General features: G+C 71.3%; 1 protein-coding gene across 1 annotated transcript in view; it reads right to left on the minus strand.

Annotated features, from left to right (window-relative positions):
- Positions 1-20,073, minus strand: part of CHLRE_01g021950v5 (uncharacterized protein) — a 30,669-nt gene that overhangs the window by 7,777 nt on the left and 2,819 nt on the right. Inside the window, exons 8-33 of the mRNA XM_043058489.1 lie at positions 19,249-19,908; positions 18,705-18,810; positions 17,822-18,501; positions 17,173-17,471; positions 16,778-16,942; positions 15,909-16,443; positions 15,323-15,712; positions 15,003-15,101; positions 14,442-14,777; positions 14,030-14,284; positions 13,660-13,839; positions 13,207-13,434; positions 11,927-13,051; positions 11,569-11,727; positions 11,190-11,283; positions 8,555-11,004; positions 8,191-8,406; positions 4,851-8,009; positions 3,926-4,680; positions 3,212-3,710; positions 2,800-2,976; positions 2,290-2,472; positions 1,573-1,842; positions 1,131-1,273; positions 719-872; positions 71-499 (exon numbers count right to left, since the gene is read on the minus strand). Of these exons, the coding sequence (XP_042928403.1) occupies positions 71-499; positions 719-872; positions 1,131-1,273; positions 1,573-1,842; positions 2,290-2,472; positions 2,800-2,976; positions 3,212-3,710; positions 3,926-4,680; positions 4,851-8,009; positions 8,191-8,406; positions 8,555-11,004; positions 11,190-11,283; positions 11,569-11,727; positions 11,927-13,051; positions 13,207-13,434; positions 13,660-13,839; positions 14,030-14,284; positions 14,442-14,777; positions 15,003-15,101; positions 15,323-15,712; positions 15,909-16,443; positions 16,778-16,942; positions 17,173-17,471; positions 17,822-18,501; positions 18,705-18,810; positions 19,249-19,908 (13,746 nt within the window). The remainder of the gene's footprint in view (positions 1-70; positions 500-718; positions 873-1,130; positions 1,274-1,572; positions 1,843-2,289; positions 2,473-2,799; positions 2,977-3,211; positions 3,711-3,925; positions 4,681-4,850; positions 8,010-8,190; positions 8,407-8,554; positions 11,005-11,189; positions 11,284-11,568; positions 11,728-11,926; positions 13,052-13,206; positions 13,435-13,659; positions 13,840-14,029; positions 14,285-14,441; positions 14,778-15,002; positions 15,102-15,322; positions 15,713-15,908; positions 16,444-16,777; positions 16,943-17,172; positions 17,472-17,821; positions 18,502-18,704; positions 18,811-19,248; positions 19,909-20,073) is intronic.

A 20,073-nucleotide genomic window follows, 5' to 3' on the forward strand; every position in this document is an offset into this window, starting at 1 on the left:
TTTTGCATTGGGTTCGGTTTGGTCTGGGCTGGTATTTACAAACCCCCTGCGCCCCACCGTCCCCACCCACCTTGTCCAGCAGCCCCTCCTCCGTGATGGTGAGGAAAACGCGCGCCGCCTTGCCGAACATGGCCTTGACCAGGTTGGCGCCCTCCCGCCCCGGGTCCAGCAGCAGCGGCGGTCGGCTGGCCAGCGCCATCAGCGCCAGATTGTCGCGCCACAGCGGCTGCGTGTTCGCCAGCAGCTCGGGCGGCAGGCCGGCCGTCATCGCCGTGAAGCGGTCGGACACAAAGGCCGCGAACTCAAAGGGCGCGGGGCCCACGGGCACGCCGCGTGCCGCCAGCAGGTCGCGCCAGAGGCCCAGCACGGCGGCGCGCTCGCCGCCGTCGAGCGGGCCCAGGTACACGGCGGCGGCGACGGCGAGGAGCGAGTCGCCCAGGAGGGCTGGGAGCTTGGCCTCCACGGCCGCCAGCGAGGAGCGCCAGCGCGGGATCATGCCCTGAGCGGGTGACGGGGTGACAGCGCGGCGGGCAGGTAGGTGGACACGGTAGGTGGGCAGGTGGGCCGCAGCATGGGTGACAAACAGGTGTTGAGGTAAGCCGTAAGCGTCATGAAAGACGGAGTACAGAACGCACACACGAGTGCGTGGCACCAAGGGAAACGTTACTGTGCCCAGTGAGACCCCGCAAGCCACGCCTGCCGCCTGCGGCCGCCGCACCTGCACCAGCGTGCTGAGGCGGTTGATGTTGGACTTCTGCAGGTCGCTGTCGCGCAGCTGCGCTCCCGCCTCGCCCAGCTGCTGCTCCAGCAGGCGCTGGTCGTGTTGCTGCCGGCTCAGCTCCGTCTTGCCCGCGCTCAGCTCGCCGCGCAGCCTGCGGTTCGCACAGGCGCGCGTTGATGCGTGCAGGCACAGGCGCACCATGGGTGCAGCCACAGGCACAGGCGCAGGCGCAGGAGCAGAGCGGCGTGCGGGTTGGCGCTTGTCGCAACGCGGGCATATCACAGAGAGCGCAATGACGCCCTGTCGCACGGCTTGACGGTCCTGCTGCTACGGTGGACTGCAGCAGGCGCCGCAGGCGCCGCACGCGCCGCAGGGTTGTGTCGCGCGCCCCCCCTGGCGGACCACTCACTTGCGGATGTAGGCGTTGGTGTTGGCGAGTCGGTCCTCGCCCTCGCGGATGCGCGCCAGCTTGAGCGCGCACTCCTTGTCCACACGCAGCAGGTTGGCCACACTCAGCACCCACCAGCACAGGCTCTTGGCAGCCACCGACACCTGCAACACGGGGACACGAGCAAGGCATGGAGGTAGGGCTTCGGTGCACGCATGCGGGAGCCCTACCGGCAGCAGCTTGGGCACTGCATACGAAGGGTACAGCATTCCAGTCCCGTCATCCACTCACTCCCACCACTATCCCCGCCCTTTGTTGTCTCCATCACGAGTGCCTCCCATGCCCCGCACACACGCCCGCCCGCCTCACTCCGCAGCCAGCCAGCCAGCCAGCCAGCCAGCCACACACACACACACACACACACACACACACACACACACACACACACACAGCGCCCGCCCACCTGCTCCACGCTGATCACGTTGAACTCAGGCTCCTGCAGCAGCCGCGCCAGCTTGGCGGCCTGCACCGCCGACACCTGCTTGGCGGGCTCGAACTCGCGGCAGCGGTCCATCAGCTTGGGGTTCTGCTCCCCCAGCAGCCGCTGCGCGTTGCGCCAATCGGTGGGCCAGTCGAACAGCACGCACAGCGCCATCACCACCAGGCGGATGAGCACGTGCGGCTCCTTGTAGGAGCGGATCTCGGCCAGGGCCAGCTCGCTGAGGCCGCCCACCTGCGTGAATGGGGGAGGGGTTCGCCAAGTGTGGGTGGGTTAGCTGAAGGCCCGAACCAATGCCCAATCAACCGAGACCCCCAAGGGGTGGACGCCTATGCAAGACGGAGGGGGCAAAGGCGCGGGCAGGAATGTCGCAGAGGCGGAGAGCAAACAGCGCGCGCCAACGCCCTATGCACACCCAGGCCTGGCCACACACACACACACACACACACACACACACACACACACACACACACACACACACACACACACACACACACACACACACAGCGTTTCCCACCTGCATGCTGCGGCACCTATGCCACCGTGCGCAAACCCCTCGCGGAGGACTGCGCCCCTCCCAGCCCTGATACTAGCAGCCCTTCCAAGGCGGCCCTTCCAAGGCAGCCCCAGCCCCCCACCCCAGCCCCCTCCCCAATGCCCCCCGCCCCGCCCCGCCCTCACCTCCTCGGTGGCCTTGGCCAGCCGCTCCCGCGCCGCGCCCTGCGCCGCGTCCACCTCGGCGTGCACCTGGTCCACCACCGCCTGCGCGGCGTCGGCCTTGGTCTCCTGGTCCGCCAGCTCGGCGCCGGCCTCGGCGATGAACTTCTCCAGGTGAGACACGCGGCCCACGATGGCCTTGAGGTCCTGTGTGTGCAGGTGTGCACGAAGGTGTGTGCGTGTGTGTTGGTTTGCGTGTGTAGGGGTATGTGTGTGCGTGCTAGAAAATAGTCACCAGTCAGGGACACGCAGTGTGCGTGTGTGTATGTGTGTGTAAGTAGGTGTTGCATCGGTGCATATGCCAAGCAGACAGACTGAAAGGCAGCAGGGAGGGATGCATGTCAGGGTTACGCACGAAAAGGACAGCCCGTGCACAAAGCCACACGTTCAAGGCTACCGCGCTTGAACATAACTCAATGGGTTGTGGCTCAGAAGGTTTCCAAGTAGGCCGCCTTACTAGGCCGCCCACCTCACCTCTCGGCCCTTGTCCATGAATGTGCCCAGCTTGTCCATGTGCCCCAGCACCGACTCCAGCTGCGCCTCGCTGTTCTCCAACTTGGCCAGGCACACGTGCAGCGTGGCCTGCCTCGCCTGCAGCACCTTGCGGTGCGCGCTGTGCACCAGCCCCAGCATGTGCACCACGTCGGAGATCTGCAGCGAAGGACAAGTGGCATGTGTGTGTGTGCGTGTGTGTGTGGGTGTTTGTATGTGGGGGTTGGGGTGGGTGGGTGGGTTTGTGTGCGGATGGGCGGTGTGTGCGGATGGGTGTGTGCAGGAGGAGGCACAGGCCCTTCCGGGGCGCCAGGCGGGTTGGGCTAGGCTGTGCATGCCGGCATGGGCAGAGTCACGGATGAAGCCCGCGCACGCACTAACGCCAGGCCCCCACCTTGGACAGCGGCAGCGACACGCCATCCACCAGCAGCCCCATTTGCCGCAGCAGCTCCTGCGCCTGGCCGTGGATGGCCACCGCCACCTCGCCCACTCCCCGCAGCAGCGCCGCGTCCTCCGCCGCCCGCGTCCGCAGCGTCGCCACCGCCGCCGACTCCTCCGCCGCCGTCTCCGGCCGCTGCGGCAGCACCTGCGCCATGCGGTCTGTCAGCGTGGTGCTGCGCCGCATGCCACGGCTGGCCGCCGCTGCCAGTCGTCGGTCCGGCGAGCCCGAGCGGGTCGGCAGCGCCGGCCCGGCGTCGGAGCCGGCTGCCTTGGGCGGCGTAAGGTTCTTCCGGGAGGGTGACAGCAGCTCGCTGGGTGCGGCGGCCGCGGTGGTGGCGGCGGCGGAGGGCTCGGCGTCCGGCGGCAGTTCCAGCGTGTAGTCGACGTGCGGGTGCTGCGGGATGGAGTTGTCGGCCACGTGGGGCGCCACGCGGCACAGCGCCTCGGCGCAGCTACAGGTGCAGCGGGGCGAGGTCGCGAGGTTGCGGGTGCAGGGCAGGGCCAAACGATCTTCAGAAGCGGCCGAAATAGCAAGTGGGCGCATAGCAACCTGCCCTGCTTGTTGTCCCCTTGAGCCGCAAGGATAAGGGACAAGAGTGACGGCACCAACAGCAACACCAGGCGGCGCAGCTAACGGCATTACGGTATTATTAGTGGGCACCCTCACCTGGCCTGCTGGTCCTGCACCGTGGGTTCGGCCGCGCACATGACCGTCAGCGCCGCCGCCAGAGCCGGGTAGCGCCCGCGCAGCCGCGCCCACGTGGCACCGCCGGCTGACAGCACGAAGCGCAGCCCGCGCACCAGCCGCCCCGCCGCCGCCACCTCCAGCTCCGCGCGCGCCACCTCGGCGCTGCGCAGCTCCATCACCCGCGCCGCGGAGTAGGCTGCGGGGTCGGCCTCCGAACGCATCGGCGGGATGGTGGTCAGCCCGCCCACGCCCGAGCCCGCGCCGGTGCCGGCGCCGCCCTCCTCGCCCGCGTCATGTGCGCTGCCGCTGGCACTGGCCGCGCCCAGGTTGCGACTGGCGCCAGCGGTGGCGGCGCTGCGCAGCAGTACCTCTCCCGGCCCGCCGCCGCCGCTGCGCCCCGAGCCCGCCGGCCCGCCGCGCCGCGTGGGCGAGCCGGGCGCGAACAGGCGGCTCAAGATGCTCCTGCCCGTGGCCAACCCGCCCGCCATCGCGATGGTGGGCGTGGCGCTGTTGGCCTCCAGGCCGCCGCTGGCCGTGCCGCCGCCGGCTCCGTCCATGGATGCGGCCACCCAGGCGCCGGTCTGAGCCAGCGTGGACAGGTCGGCGTCGAGGACCGGCGGCTCCAGACCCTTGAGGTGGGGCAGGCCGGAGCCCTCCGCCAGCTCGCGCACCAGGTAGGGCAGCGAGGCGGGCCGCAGCAGCAGCGCCTGCAGCAGCTCCAGGGTGGGGTCGTCCTGCGGGCGGGAGGGGGGCATGGGCACATTGGCACGCGCGTGTGTTGTTGGATGTTGGTGGGCGTGAAGGGCGCATTAGCATGGCCGCATGGGGGGCGGTAAGCACGCCTGCTTGTATCCCCATACTTGTGCGGCACGAAAACCACCCACCACCAAACAACAAGACTCACCTGCAGCATTCCGTCTGTGAGCAGGATGACGTGCAGCCCGCTGACGGGCTTGGGCCGGTCCCGTGTGGCGGGCCGCACGTCGCCAGCCGCCCACACACCGCCGCCCGCCTCTGTGCCTGTGCCCACGCCGCCGCTGGCGGTGCCGCCAGCGCCCGGCATTGAAACGCCGCCGACACCTGGGAGCGTGGCGGCAGCCGCGGACCGCGTCGCCACCAGCGTGGAAGGGTCCGTGGGCCCGGGGCCGATGAAGGGCACGCCCGGGGCGCTGAAGCCGCCCGCCGCCACCGCCATCGCCTGGGAGTAGGGCCGCACGGACCCTGCGGCAGCGCCGCCGGCCGCCATCGCCGCCACCACCTGCTGTAGCCGAGCCGCCAGCGCGCCGCGCAGGGCGTACTCGGCCGGCCGATGGCCCGGCGCGCTGCCGTTGGAGCGCGGCGGCAGCGGCCGGTCGAGGCGGGTGAGGTGCGCGCCGGCGGCCAGAGCCGCCAGGCAGGCAGCCTCCTCGCACATGTGCGTGTTCGCGCCCACGATGGCCACGTGGCCGCCACTGAAGTAGCCCTCAAACAGGGCTGCGGCGGCGGGCCGGACCATCTCGCCGTAGCCCCAGTGCTCGCCCGCGTCCTCCAGCAGCGCCAGCGCCAGCGGCCCCAGGTTGCACTGCGGCAGCGAGGCGGCAGAGGCGCCCGTCCCCGTGGACGCGGCGGCGGCGGCTGTGCCGGCAGGCGTCGTGGTGGGCGGCGCAGCGCCCGAGGCAGACATGGCGGCGGCGGCGTCGGGCTGGCTGCGGGGCCGCGCGTGGTGGTGGTGCTGCGCCTGCTCGGACCGCTCCGCCAGCAGCGCCCGCACCAGCTGCGCAAGGTCAGGCAGCGACAGAGGCCGGTGCACCAGCCACGTCGCCGCGCCAGGAGCGGGGCCGTACCCGCCATTGCCCGCCCCAGCGGCAGCCGCGCCTGCAGCAGCGCCATTCTCGCCGCCAGCACCTGCGGCGCCGCCGATCGACGCCGCCGGCAACAGCGCCAGGGCCCCAGAGCCGCTCAGACGCCGCGAGTTGCCCGCCAGCCCCGAGCGCAGCGCGCCTCCGCCGCCTCCGCCCGGGCCGCCCGCCGCCGCCGGCCACACCAGCGCCGCCAGCAGCGCGTTGCCGCCGTCGGCCTCGTCCGCCGCCGTGGGGTCGTCATGCGGCGGCAGGGAGCCCAGCAGCGCCGCCAGCAGCGCGCTGATCTCACGCGGCGGCATGCGGCCCGCCAAGCTAATACGCAGGGTGGTCAGGTCAGAGGGCTTGCGGCCCACGAAGCCCGACCAGGTGTCGACTACCGCCGCCGCTGCCGCCGCTGCCGCGGCGCCGGCGTCTTTCGTGGGGCTGGACGAGAGGATTGTGGCGGGCACCGGCGGCGGCGCGTACAGCACGTCCCGCGCCGCCGCCAGCGCCGCCTCCAGTCGGCCGGACATCAGCGGCCCCAGATGTCGACCCAGCGTGCCCACCAGCACCTTGGCCAGCGCCTCGCGGCCTGCCGCCACCGGCACGTGCCCCATCACCGCGCGCCCCACCTCAAACGCCAGCCGCTGCACCACGTCCCGCAGCGACCAGCGCTGGCTGGCCTGCGTGTGCCGCCCGGCGTCGCCGGCCATCAGGTTGGGGCCGCCCATCAGCGGCACTGCCGCGACGCCGGCAGTGGCGCCGCTGGCCGTTAGCTGCGGCAGCAGCCCGTGCGTGAGGCCGTTGGCGACCGCGACGGCGGCGCACAGGCGCTTCACCACGCCGCGCATGGCGGCGGTGTCGAAGTGCCAGAGCGAGGGCGTCAGGCCGGACGCCGTCAGCGCAGCCACGTCGCGGGACACCGCCTCCAGCGTCGCCGCCAGCACCGCCGCGGCGGGCGGCAGCGGCATGGCCATCGCCTCCGTCACGCCGCACGTGACCAGGTGCGCGAGCGTGTGCTGCGCCAGCGCCAGCGACACCGCGGGCCGGCTGAAGATGCTCACCAGCCCGCCGCCCGGGCCCAGAGCCGGCGGCACCGCGGCCGGGCCGGCGACGGGCACGGTGGCGAAGCCGGCGTCGCCGCTGCGCGCGGCGGCGTCGATGTGCAGCTGCAGCATGTGGCGCCACAGCCGGCCGCTGACCTGGTCCGTGCCATTGAGGAGCGCGTGCGGCGTGGACGTGAAGGCGAACGAGGTGCCGCGGACGGCCAGCTTCACGCCGGACGCCGCGTCACGCACAGAGCGTGTGTCGAGCACTTGACGTAGCCACTCCAGGCCCGGGCTGGGTACCTCCACCTCACAGCCCGCCGCGGCAGCGCCAGGCGCACCCAACCCTGCCGCCGCCGCGCCGCCGGCAGCCACCACGGCCGCAGCCGCGCCGCCGCCCACCTCCTGTGCCGCCGCCGCCAGCTCTCCGGCATGCCGCCCCTCGCCCGCGCCGCCCACGGCCGCCGCGTTCAGGTCCTCCACCACCACCACCAGCCGGTGCCCGGGCGCCGGCCGCAATGAGGCCGCCGCCCCGGGCGCAAGGTGCCACATTAGCGCCGCCTGCAGCGCCGCCGGCGAGAAGCCGCCCGCCGCGCCGCCACCGGCGCCCGCCGGCGCCACCGCCACCAGCGTCTGCAACTGGTGCATGGGCACCGTGGCGAGCAGGTGCGCCAGCAGTGTGCGGCGGCCGCTGCCGGGCGGTCCCAGAAGCACCGGCTGCAGCCCCGCCTGCAGCGCCAGCTGCGTCGCGTACTCCAGCGCCTGCGAGGCCGCCGACGGCACAAACAGCGCCAGGCAGCCCGCGCCGCCGCGCACATCGCGGAAGTAATGGAACGCAGGTGGGGCGCACAGCGCCGCCAGGCGCTCGTCCGCGCCGTCAGCGGCGCCGCCTGACGCCGCTGCCATGGCGGGCGCCGGCATCAGGTTGGCCGCCGAGATGACGGCGCCGGGCCGGTCCGTGGCGACGCTGGGCAGCGTGGCAGCCCAGGGCACCCAGTTGCCGCGGCGCGGTGCCACCAGCCACGCCGCCAGCGAGCCGCCCAGCGGCAGCGCCATGGGCAGCTCCGCCGCCAGGGCCGCGTCGCGCACCGCTGCCTCCACAGCGCCGCGCTGCCCCGCGCCCAGCGCCTGGCCCGCCAGCACCCAGTAGCTGCAGAACACGCCGCAGCGGGCCAGCGCCAGCTCCAGGTCGGCCGACTGGCGTGACGCACACACACACACACACACACACATGCACACACACATTTGCAGGACAGGGAATGAGATTGGAAGAGTGTTCTGGCGTCACATAGTGAAGTACACCAGCAGAGCCACGACAACTGCTCGTAAACCCTGGTGGCGACGCAACCCCGCCCAGCTTCACATGCGGCGCGCGCACCTTCTCCGCCCACAGCGCATCGCAGGGTACGTCCAGCGTGCGCACCACCTCGGTGAACAGCGCCGCCAGGGCAGACGCCAGCGCCAGGCCGGCCGGCGCGCCGTGGCTGCCGCGCACACGCTCACGGCCGCGCCGCAGCACCGCCTCCGCGCCCGTCAGCGCACCCGACAGCAGCGCGACCACCCGCCGGATGAAGCGCGGCGCAATCATGGCGGTCTGCAAGACACACGTGAGCAGTCAATAAGAGGAGTGGCCAGGCAAGGTGTCCAAGGCAGCCAAAAGCATGCAGATTTTTGAAAGACGTGAGAGCATGTGAAACCTTAGATATGGATGATGCTCACACACACGTGTGCAATCCACTCACCATGCCCTGTTGCTTGATGACCGCGCGCACCGCCGCCGACAACGCCGCCTCAGCGTCCCACAGGCCCCCGCCCGCCGCCGCGCCGGAGCCGGGCACGTGCACCACGGGCACCGCTGACAGAAGCGCCGGCGAGGCGCCCGCAAGGCTGCTCGTCTCCCACAGCACATGCGCCGCATCCGATGGCGCCGCCACCGTGCTGCCGCTGGGCAGCACCTTGCCGCCACCCGTGCCGCCCGCGCCGCCGGCCCCCCGGCCGCCGGCACCCATCAGCAGCAGCGACGCCATCACGTCGGCCGCGGGCGTGCCCAGCGGCCCGTCCAGCACCACCCAGCGCGGCGCCACGCCCACCACCGCCGCGCTGCCGCTCTGCACGCTCGCGCCCTCCGGCCGCCGCCGCAGCGCCCAGCGCCGCACGCCCTCCAGCCGCCGGAGCAGCCAATCCGTCGGCGCCCGGCCGTCCGGCCCGGCGCCGCCGCCGCCGCAATCGGCCAGGTGCGGCGCGTCCTCGTCCACACCCGGCCCCAGCTGGAAGCCGGCGCGGGCCGCGGGGTACAGCGCCTCGGGGAAGAGATGGAGCACCGCGTCCGGCGACTGGAGCGCCTCGGGGCCGTGCGTGGCCGCCACCAGCGCGCGCCAGGCCGAGCTCTTGCCGGCGCCGGGCGCGCCCACCAGCAGCACGGCGCGCGAGCCCAGCAGCGCATCGTGGATGGCGGCGGCGGCGCCCACAAGCGCGGGCGCGGAGGCGAAGGCCAGGTGCGCCAGCGCCGGGAACCAGGCCGGCTGCGGCGCAGGGATGGCGTCCGGCGGCGACGCCATAGCCGAGTGCGGCAGCACCAGCGGTGTGCCGGGCGGCCCGGCGGCTGCAGCTGAGGCGTTGGCGGCGGCCGCCGCCGCCATCGAGGCGCGCGTCTTGCGGGCCGGAGAGGACACCGCCGAGCCCGGCTCGACACGGCTGGTGGCGGTGGAGCCGCCACCCGGGAGCGAGGGCGGCGTGCGGCCCAGGCGGGCGGGCCGCGGCGAGGGGTCGGCTGCGGCCGCGGCATGCGCCTCCTTGGCCATGACCAGCACCGCCTGCAGCGCTTCCCGCACGTTAAACACGCCCGAGCCCGCGCCGCCCGCCGCCCCGCCCGCGCTGCCGCCGGCTGGGCCCATGAGGCCGGGCGTCATGGGTAGGCTCAGCTGCGGCGTAGAGCGGCTGGACCCGGCGGGCGTGCTCACGCCGGGGCCGCCGCTGCCGGCGGCGGCGTCGGGCGGCGGCGCCGAGGTGCGCTGCGCGAAGCCGATGACCTGGTCCAACAGCCGCGTCAGTGCCGGCAGGTCCTCTGGGTCAGCGGCCGGCAGCACCACCGCGCGCATCGCTGCATCCACCGCGTCCAAGGCGCTGCCACCAACCCGGCCGGCGCTCGAGGCAGCGGCGGCGCCCTGCGCCGCGCCGCCGCCGCTACCGCTGCCCATGCCGCTCACACGCGCCGAGCCCACGCCCGCGCCCGCACCCGCACCCGCACCCGCGCCCGTACCCGCGCCTCCCTCGCCTGCACTGCCAGCCCCCGCCAGCATCCACACGCGCTGGATGTAGGTCAGCATGCCGCGCACCGTGACCGCGTCCAGGCGCAGCTGCGGCGGCGCGCCCAGCTGCACCGCCGCCAGGCGGAACCAGCTGCCCACGGCGCGGCCTGCCTCGGGCGCGTCGCGCAGCCCGGCGCAACGCAGCCCCGCCTCCAGTGCCACTGACAGGTCGGACGTGTGCAGCGCAACGCAGCGGCCGGCACGGCGCGCCAGCTCGCACAGCTCGTGCGGGAAGGGCCCGGAGCGGTGCACCGCCTCCGTCAGGAACGCCACGGCGGCAGCGGTGCTGGCGGCGGCAACCGGCGCCGCTTCGAAGGCGGGCGGCGCGGCGTCGTGCGACACGGGCAGGTAGGCCGCCATGGGCAGCGACAGGAACACACCGGGCGTGGCCTTGACCATGCGCGGCCCCGATGCGGGGCTCTGGCCTTTCGGGTGGTGATGGTGGTGGTGATGGTGATGTTGGCCCGGCGGGCTGCGACCTCCGCCCGCGGTCTTTGCGGGTGGTGACGCCGGCGCAGTGCTGGCGTGGTTGCCGTTGGCCGCTGTGTGCATCGCTTCCGCACCCGCTGTGGTGGTGCCGAGCCCGGCGCCGCCGAAGGCCCACGGCGAAGGCACGGACTCGCCTGCCAGTTGGACGTGGCTGGCGCGGGTGATGGCGGCGTGCAGCAGGCCGTGCAGCATCTCGCCCAGCGCCGACAGCGCCGCCAACCCCACCAGCTCCAGCCCCTCCACGGACATCCAGGCGTTGAGGGACACGGCGGTGGCCAGCGCGCGGCCCAGGGCGGCGGGCGTGGTGGCGGGGTCCAGCTGCGCGTGCACGTGCAGGCGGCCCAGCAGTCCGCACAGCGAGCGCACGGCGCTCACGGGGCTGCAGGCGCCGTCGGCTGCAGCCAGGGGGCGGCAGGAGCGGGAGGAGGGCCGGGGTTGAGGGCACGTGAGGACGGAACCGAGGAGGGGTTTCTGTGGTCACGGCAGCCACACAGCGGTGTCGGGTTTGCGCTAGGAGGTGCTAGTCTGGGGGTCATGGGTAGCGTGGGAGTGGCAAGGCGCAAGGAGCGGTCTTGCTCACCTCGCGCCAGTGACACCACCGGCGACGCCTGCAGCGCGCTGACCGCCGCCAACAGCGACGGCACCGACATGGGCAGCACCATCTCCACCGTGTCCTGTTGAGTTTTAGGGTTTTGAGTCTTTTTTGGGTTTTAAAGGTCACACGCCGTCACGGCATAACACACAAGCATAGCAGCGAGAAGACGTTAACGTCTGCTACTGTAGCCTACTACCAGTAATACGGTGTCGTATGCGGCTTTGCCACTGCGTGGATGCCAAGAGGCGGGATCACCGACTTGCCCAGCTTGCTGTTACCCGCAGTGTGACATGCACCAGCAATGTGACATGCATGTGCCTACGTCTCTAATTCCATGTGCGCCCGAACGCACGCACGCACGCACCTGCGCCGTGCCGTCGTACTCGTACCCGTACTCGTGGCGTGAGGTCGCCAGCGCCACCTCCACCAGCCCCTGGTCCGGCTCCCAGTAGTGCCGCACGTTGCGCTGCCACTCGAACGAGTCCGGCCCCGGCACGTCCGCGCCAATGAGCTCTTCCACCACCTGCCGGCAGGTGCAGGAGCATGCATGCGTAATTAAAGCTGGCCGGGTGCACGTGAGCAACCGAAAGCTCTCGTGCCTGACCGCGGGGAAAGCAAGCCGTACAAGCGTCATGCGCAGCGGCCCCGTCAGCCATGCCGGTGCAAGCCCCAGTTCCACAATTGCTTGATGTGAACGGTGAAGACAAACACCCCATTCGTACCTGTCGGTGGCAGATGCCTGCCGCCAGCAGCCGCTCCATGCCGCGCAGCGTCTGCCGCGTCAGCAGCACCGGGTCCGACGGCGCCGAGCCCATCCCGCCGGCGACCGCGCCCATGCCCGTGCCACCGGCGGAGCCACCACCGCCCCCGCCTCCGCCACCGGATGCGTCGCCTCCAGCGAGCAGCGAGCCCAGGCCGTCAGCAAACACGGCCGAGCGGCGGGGCCGCATGTAGGGCGAGGTGCAGGCGGGCACCAGAACACCCGTGTCTAGCCCCAGCACCCCAGCGTCACCGCCGCTGGAGATGGAGCTGCCAGGCCCCGACGGCACGGCCGCGGCCGCCGTGGCAGCCGCTGAGGCCGCCGCCGCGGCGGTGTTGGCCGCCGCTGCCAGGAGGAATGGCGGCAGGCGCGGGGGCTGCTGTGCGGCGCTGCTCCCAGACGAGATCACACGCGTAGGCGACTGCATGACTGCCGGTGCGGACGGTTGCGAGCCGCCGATGGGCACCAGGTCCAACTCCAGCACCATGCTCTCATCGCCGCCGCCGGTGCCCGCGCCGCCCCGCATGCCGCCCTGTAGCGCCACTGTGCTCGCGCCCGCCGCCGTCAGCGCCGCCGCGGCGGCGCGCCCGGGCAGGTCCTCCACCTGCCGCCCCGGCACGCCGCCTCCGCCGCCCCTCGCCGCCGCCGCGGCGGCGGCCGACGCGCCCCACGCGCCCGGCGGCGCCGCCAGCATGGCGCCGCGCAGCTGCCTCGCCATGGTCTCCAGCCGCAGCACGGATTGGTCCAGCAGGTTGCGCAGCGCGGAGCGCTCGCCGGTGGCGGCGCGCTCGAGTGTGGAGGTGACGCTCTGCGTCCACACCACCGCGTCCACCAGCATGACCGCCTGGCTGGGAAAGGAGCCCACCCAGGTCTCCGCGCTCATGTGCCCCAGCGCCGCCACGCAGTCGCGCGTGCCGCCCACCAGCGCCTCGCGCAGCGACGCCTCCAGCGCCGGCAGCCAGGACTCCAGACGCAGTGCGCCGCTGGCGCCCGAGGGCGGCGGCAGCGGCAGCGGCTGCCGCAGGGCGCAAACCTCGCCCGATGCCGCCAGCACAGCCGAGACGGCTGGCGGCGGAGCGGGACCGTCCTGCGGGATACGATGAAGCACATCACAAGGTCAGAAACGTGTCCATTCACAACATCTGTTCGTAAACCAGCCCCTAGCCCCAGCCATGCCCCGCTCCAGCTGGGGCTAGCATCAGCACCAGCACCAGCACCAGCACCAGCACCCGCAGCACTCACGTCGACGGGCTCCCTCGCCAGCAGCTGCAGCCCGGTGACGCCGTTGAACAGGCAGTCCAGCAGTGCGGGCGGCAGCGCCTCCACGTCTGGGCCCGCCGCCAGCGCCTCCAGCACCACCTCGTCACCCGCCAGCCACAGCCGGGGGTAGGCCTCGCGCAGCGCCGGCAGCACCGCCGCCGTCACGCCGCGCCGCACCGCGTCGAAGCCCGCCAGCAGCACACGGCAGTCCTGCACGTGTGCGGAAGCAAACTTTAGCACGCCAGCAGTAACATGTGAGGACCATGGAGGACACGAACGTCACGCAGGAATAGAACGAGAGCTTGGATCTAGGATGCGGCGTCCGCTTCCCTGCGGCCAGCAGTTGCCTAAGGCGGCGGTAGCCGTGACGTCCGGCCAGCACGTCTCAGCGCGGTTAGGCACAGCACAGACAACACACCGGCTGCCAGCCCGCACCTGCAGCGCCACCGCCGCGGCGGTGAGGCTGGTCTGCTCCATGGCCGCCATGTTGAGCTTGCGCCACGTGGCGCTGAGGACCTCCAGCGAGGCGGCGGCGTCGGGGGCGCGCTCCGCCACCGCGGGGTTCTGCAACAGCTGGCACAGGTAGATCCACGAGTCCAGGCACGAGGCGGCGTCCTGCGGTGGCACGCGGCACACACACACGTGTACGCAAAGGCAAGGGCAAAGGTTTACCGCCGCTCCAGTCAAGCGGGCAGGTGCAGGCCATGGGGCGCGCCCAAGCGAGTTGCACGAACGAAACCTAGCATGAAGAAGGAAGCATGTGCGCATCTTCTCCTTCCCCATTTCCATTGTAAGCCCGCCGCACCTGCAGGCTGCGCTGCACGCCGCCCAGCAGCTGCTCTGAGCGCTCCAGCTCGCGCAGCACGCCGCCGGCGTAGGGGCTGCGCCCCGCCGCCGCCAGCTCCGCCGCCAGCGCGCCCACCGCCGCCAGCACCTCGGCCAGGTTGGTGGGGGTGAAGGAGCCCCAGCTGCGCGCCGCGCTGTAGGTGAGCGGCAGCGCCTGCAGCCGCTCCGTGATGGACGCCAGCCACGTCACCAGCTGGGCCTCACTCAAAGCAACCTGACATAATATGAAACAGTTTTAGGACAAGATCTTAGGAAGTCTGTAGAAGTCTGTGTCCGCAGGCATAGGAAAACCAGGTCCTTCATGAAGCAGCTACAGTGCGCCTCCGCAAGCGGCCCCGCCCCGCCCGTGCCGAGCCCGCTCTGCCGCCCACCTGTGTGATGCGCGACACCAGCTCCTTGGTGTTGGGCGACTCCGCGCAGGTGGTGACCAGCTGAGCCAGTGACGTCCGCCCCGCCGCCTCCGCCACCAGGCCATCGTCCTCGCGCACGTGCGTCAGCGGCACAAGGAAAGGATCCGGAGCCAGCGGCGAGCCGGAGGCGGCGCCGCCGGCCGAGGCGGCGGCGCCAGACCCTGCGGGCCCCCCGGCTGTGGTCGGCGGCGTGTTGGTTGCGGCCTGCTGGTGTGCGGCCAGCCAGGTCAGCAGTGTGCGCAGGTGGCGCGGCTTGACGGCGGGGTGAACCAGCTGCTGCGCCAGCGGCAGGATGCCCTGTGCGGGTGTGGGGAAGCGGGGTGCGGGTGCGGAGGTGCCGGCGAGGAAAGGGCGTCAAGCGTCAGGGACAGAGCTTGTCAGACAGGGCTGTGCATACGCCAGGACGTGACGCAGCCTTCAGAGCACAGGGCATGTGTTGCACAGCCAACAAGCTCCGGCTCCGAACCCCTTCCTACACATGGGGAAGCGCATGGGGACCTCCTACACGCACGCGGCACGCACCTGCCAGGACTTGACCAGCAGCGCCAGGTGCGCGCCCAGCTTCTGCTCCGCCGGCGTGACGGTCTTGGTGCTGGTCAGGTCGTCCTCCGTGTGCAGTGACTGCGAGGCGGCGGGAGTAAGAGGGATGGGCGAGGGTGCGGCACCATCAGCACGATGGGCGCGCGCATGTGGCGTCAAGCGTGACCACCACTCCCCGGGCGCTCCGTCAACGCGGCTGAACGAGTGTAACCCTAGCCCGCTGGAGTCCCAGCCCCGAGCCCCGACCACCAAGCCGCAACAACAATAGACACATGTCGCGGATCATGCCCTGGCGGCCGCACCGTGATGCGGCTGGCGTGCGTCTTGACCCTGCCCACGTGCTCCTGCAGCTCCGACATGAGCTTGGCGCGGTCCTCGTCGATGCACGGCAGCGCGTACAGCCGGTCCAGGAAGCGGCGCCAGCCCGACACCACCTCCCACAGCGACCGCCGCGCCAGCAGCACCGCCTGCGCCGCCGCCAGCTGCGTCTCCAGCCCCGCCACCAGGCCGGTGGTGGAGGGGTGCGTCAGCAGCCGCGCCCAGCTGCTGTGCTGCTCCACGGCGGCGGCCAGGGTGCGCAGGCCCGCGCCCAGCGCCTCCAGGTGGGAGGCGACCTCGGGCGCGGCGGCGGTGGGGTCGGTGGAGATGCCAGTGCGCAGCTGCGACAGGATGCCGTGCAGCGCGTTGCCGGACTGCACACACGGAGAGAGAGAGGCGAGGAGGAGCGCGTCAGGGTTGGTCAAAGGCCAAAGGTGTTGCGTGTCAGAGCATGCTGTGTAGCCGAAAGTGCACTGAAGGTCCGGCGCGGTAGCAAAACAGCAGCAGCCGCCATCCACCCACTCCATCCACCCACTCCATTAATCCTTTCCCATCCTCGCCCTCACGCACCTCTATGAGCGACGTCTTGAGGTGGGTGACCATCAGCCCCGCCGCGTTCTGGAAGTAGTCCGCCGCCGCGCGCGCCTCGTCCGTGTAGCGCCCCACCGCCAGCTGCAGCGCCTCCCACGCGCCGCGCACCTTGCGCAGCGACGGCGGCTGGGGCGGCGCCGGCGCCTGCTGCTGCCCCTCACCGCCGCCGCCCGTGACCGTGTGCTCCTCCTCCTGCTCCTCATCCGACGACTCGCCGTGCGCAAACGTGGCCGCGCCGTACAGCGGGTGGTACAGCGTGGGGCTGCCGGGCCGCGCGTTGGGCGCGGACTGGTCGTATATCACGTGCAGGCGCGACAGGTGCTCCAAGTCGCTGGCGATGGCCTGGCGAGCGGCGCTCATGGGGTCCAGGTGCGGCCATATGACCTCCACGTAGGCGACGAAGTCGGGCAGCTGGCTGGGCCGAGCCACCAGCGAGGACACGAACTCGGCCAGCTTGCCGGTGAGCTGGCGGCACTGCGACACCAGCAGCCCGCCCAGGAGCGACATGATGCCGCTGCGGGGTGGGGTGGGGTTGCGTGTATGGTTATAAAGGAGAAGCTAAGTAGTAAGGGGGGCAGGGTGTGTGTGTGGGAGTGGGCGCGGTGTGGGGTTTGGGATGGGCGTGGGAGCAGAGGTGGAGTGGAGGTGGAGTGGAGGAGGGGCGGGCGGCAATGTCAGATTGGGGGTTACGGTGGAAGGGGATGCGGCATGCCGGCGGCCAGGGACAGGTTCCAGACCCACGCATGCCCATGTCCTCATATCCTGCCCCTGACAAGCAAACACACATACACGTGTCCTGAGCAAACATGCGCACGGCTCATCTACCATAATGCACACGCCGTGCGCACCTGTGCGCCTTCTGTATTGCGGGCAGCGCCACCCGCTGCAGCCCCGACATGTCCAGCGCCACGAGCCCCACAATCACAGACACGCGCGCGCCCGTCATCTCGCCCAGCCAGGCGCCCGCGGCGGACAGGTCCGCATGCAGCTGCTCCGGCGTCATGCCCGCGCTCCTGCAGGTGGCGGTGTTTCCACATACGGTCAGGGCACCGTTACCGCATCTTCATTACGACTCTAATGTCGCACCAGCTCCAACACACAGGTTAGCGCTGCAATGGGCGCTCAGAAACGCCGCTCTCTGAAGCATGTAAATGCTGCTCCCCAAGGTCACGCAGGGCCCTGCCACGCACGTGTGCTGCCCCTGCCCCTGCCCCCCCCACCACCACCACCCGCCCGCCCCCACCTGTAGGCCTCCTGCGAGAACCTGCTGACCACGCCCCACACCGCCTCGTGGCCCACGTAGGGCTGCATGGCGGTGTGGTGCATGGCCGCCTGGTAGTCGTTCAGCAGCGACACCTGCAGCCGAGTCATCATGCCCCGCACGTCCACGGCCGCCCGCAGCACCTCGGCGTGGAAGCCCGAGGCCACACGCAGGCCGCCGCCGCCGCCGCCGCCGCCGCCGCCGTCGCGCGGGTGGCTGCTGACCACGGCGGGCGGCATGGGGATGCCCTTCTGCGCGATCTCGCCCAGCAGCTGCCGCACCTGTTGGGTCGGAGCATGGGCGGTGTGCCATATGAGGATTATGACAGGTGTTGCTGCTGAACGACTACCAGGTGGCCATGCACCACACCGCCATGCAGCCCGAGGACAAGCGCTGCGGCAGGCCGGCTTGGACGACACAGACCAGCAAGCCAGCCAGGGCAGCAGTGTCAGGACACCGCCTACTCCGCCCGGCTCCAGCCCGTGCTTTATCCTTCCGTTCTCCATGAACGGCTACACACACAATACACAACACACGCACGCACACGCGCACACACGCATACACACACACACAAGGCGTCCCATGCCCCACCCCCAACCCCACGCCCCACCTCCGACGCCCCACGCCCCACCTCTGGGTAGCTGATCAGCGCGGACGCCGACAGCATCACCACGTGCACAATCTCCCGCGGCAGGTTGGCCACCGCCGCCGACAGCTCCTCGCTGCCGGGGCTGAACACAAACAGCGGCGCCGGCGCCGGCACGCCCGACACCTCGCTGCCCGCATCGCTGCGGTCGTCATCGTCGTCCGCCCCGCCGCCACGCGCCGTCCTCGGCGACAAGGCGCCATCCCCCGTCGTGGAGCCGGGCCCTTGTGACCCCGGCCGCGGCAGGCCCAACCCGCCCATCCCGCCCGCGCCGAACATGGACCGCCGCCGCAGCGTGCCGCCCGCCGCCGCCATGGCGACGCTGGCAAAGGTGGGCGCGCGGCTCCAGCCGCCCAGCCCGCCGCGCGCGCCGCCGCCGCCCGCCAGCGAGATGGAGCCGATGCCCTCCCGCCCGGGCGCGTTGGGGTCCTCCACCGTGCCCGTCACCATGTACAGCCCGGCCTTGCGCGGCGCCTCCATCTGGCACACGCAAAGCAGCACCGCCAGTCGCGCCAGCTCGGCCAGCTGGCCCAGCACCAGCATGTCGGACAGCTGGATGAAGCGCAGCAGCTGCTGGGCCGCGTGCACGGCCTCGCCCAGGTCGCGGTGCCGCTGCTCGGCGTCGCGCCGCGTCTGCGCGATGGACTTGCCGCGCCAGCCGCCGTCTGTGCGCAGGGCGGGACAGCCGGGGTTGGGATGGGGGGGATCGGGTTGGCAACGGGTTGCGGCGGTTGTGTTGTGGTGAAGTGTGGCGGGGCAGGTTGGGTCAGGCAAGGTGGGGCAGGTTGCATCCTGGGCGGCAGGGGACGTAGATGGATGCAGTCGAAACTCTGCAGCCGGAAGCAATCGGGGGCCTGGGGCGGCGCACCTGTGCCTTCGAAGCGCTGTTGCCGCGCGGCCGTGCGTGAGGGCTTGGCCACCGCCGCCTGCGCCTTGGCCAGGTTGGTCTGCACCGCCTGACCCACAACTTGAATCTGCGGGCAGCAGGGTGAGGGCGAGGGTGAGGGGACGGGTCTGGGCTTTGGCACGCCACCGTACGATGCCGCAGCGTCGTGGACCCTGCGGCCGAGCAACCGCGTGATGCCTGCTGCAAGCCTGCCTCCCTTCACCTCTCCTTGGTGGATTGGGGCTCGGCATTTACTACACCCAACCCATGCAAGTTTGTTTCTCTTGGCGCTTGCTGGGAAGGATGAAGTGAACCCCAGTCCCGAGCCCCTTGCCCCCTTCACGGACACACACACACACACACACACACACACACACACACACACACACACACAAACACAAACACATACACACACATTCAGCGCGCCCCGGTGCTCCCAGCCCCCATTGGGTTCGGAATAGTTCGGGCAGGAAATTGCAACCCCCCCCCCGCACACACACACATTTACACACACACATGCACGCACCTGCGCGCGCACGTAGGCCACCATGTCCTGCAGCGCGCTGTTGACGGCGCCGCGCTGCTCCTCGCGCATGCGCTTGAAGTCCGACAGCGTGTACGTGTCCTGCACCGTGCCAACGTACCCCAGCTGGAACGGCAGCCCGCTCTCGGGCAGCCGCTCCGGCGGCAGCGGCGTGGGCGGCGCAAGGTCCAAGTCGACAGGCGCCGGCTCAGGAGTGCTGCTGGCGGCGCCGCCGCGGCGCGCCGGTGTTGTCGCGCCGCTAGCAGCACCCGCTGCTGAGGCAGCACCCGAGCCGGCGGCTGCGCCGCCGCCGTCGTTGCCTGACATAGACACCGAGGAGCTCGAGTCCTGGGCGGCGGGAAGCAGGTGCCCTGCCCCGTGGCCGCCAGTCCCACCCGCCGCCTGCTGCTGTTGCTGCTGCGCCGCCAGGCGTGGCGGCACCGCCGCCGGCACGACCAGCTCCGCCTCCTGCTCCACCCACCGGCCGTCGCTGTTTTTACGCCAGGTGCCGTTGGTGTCGCAGCTGACCGCCAACGTCATGCGCCGCACGTTCAGCAGCGGCTTGTGGAACGTGGGGCTCAGCACCAGCAGCTGCCGCGCCAGGGTGCGCTGCCGCGCGCGGAACTTGAGCACGCGCACAGCCTCCCGCCATTGCCAGAAAGCCTGGCGCGCACCAGGTTCACAGGACATATATTATATGTCAGCTGCGACTCATCCGCTGCCAACACCACACGCAGCCCACACCACATCCCTCTTCATCCTTCGCACACCCACCTACCTCTTTTGCGTGCCCCCAGTACATACTCACTCCTGCGTGCTTCACTCGCG

Source organism: Chlamydomonas reinhardtii, chromosome 1 (genome assembly GCF_000002595.2).
Source record: "Chlamydomonas reinhardtii strain CC-503 cw92 mt+ chromosome 1, whole genome shotgun sequence".
Classification (NCBI taxonomy): domain Eukaryota; kingdom Viridiplantae; phylum Chlorophyta; class Chlorophyceae; order Chlamydomonadales; family Chlamydomonadaceae; genus Chlamydomonas; species Chlamydomonas reinhardtii.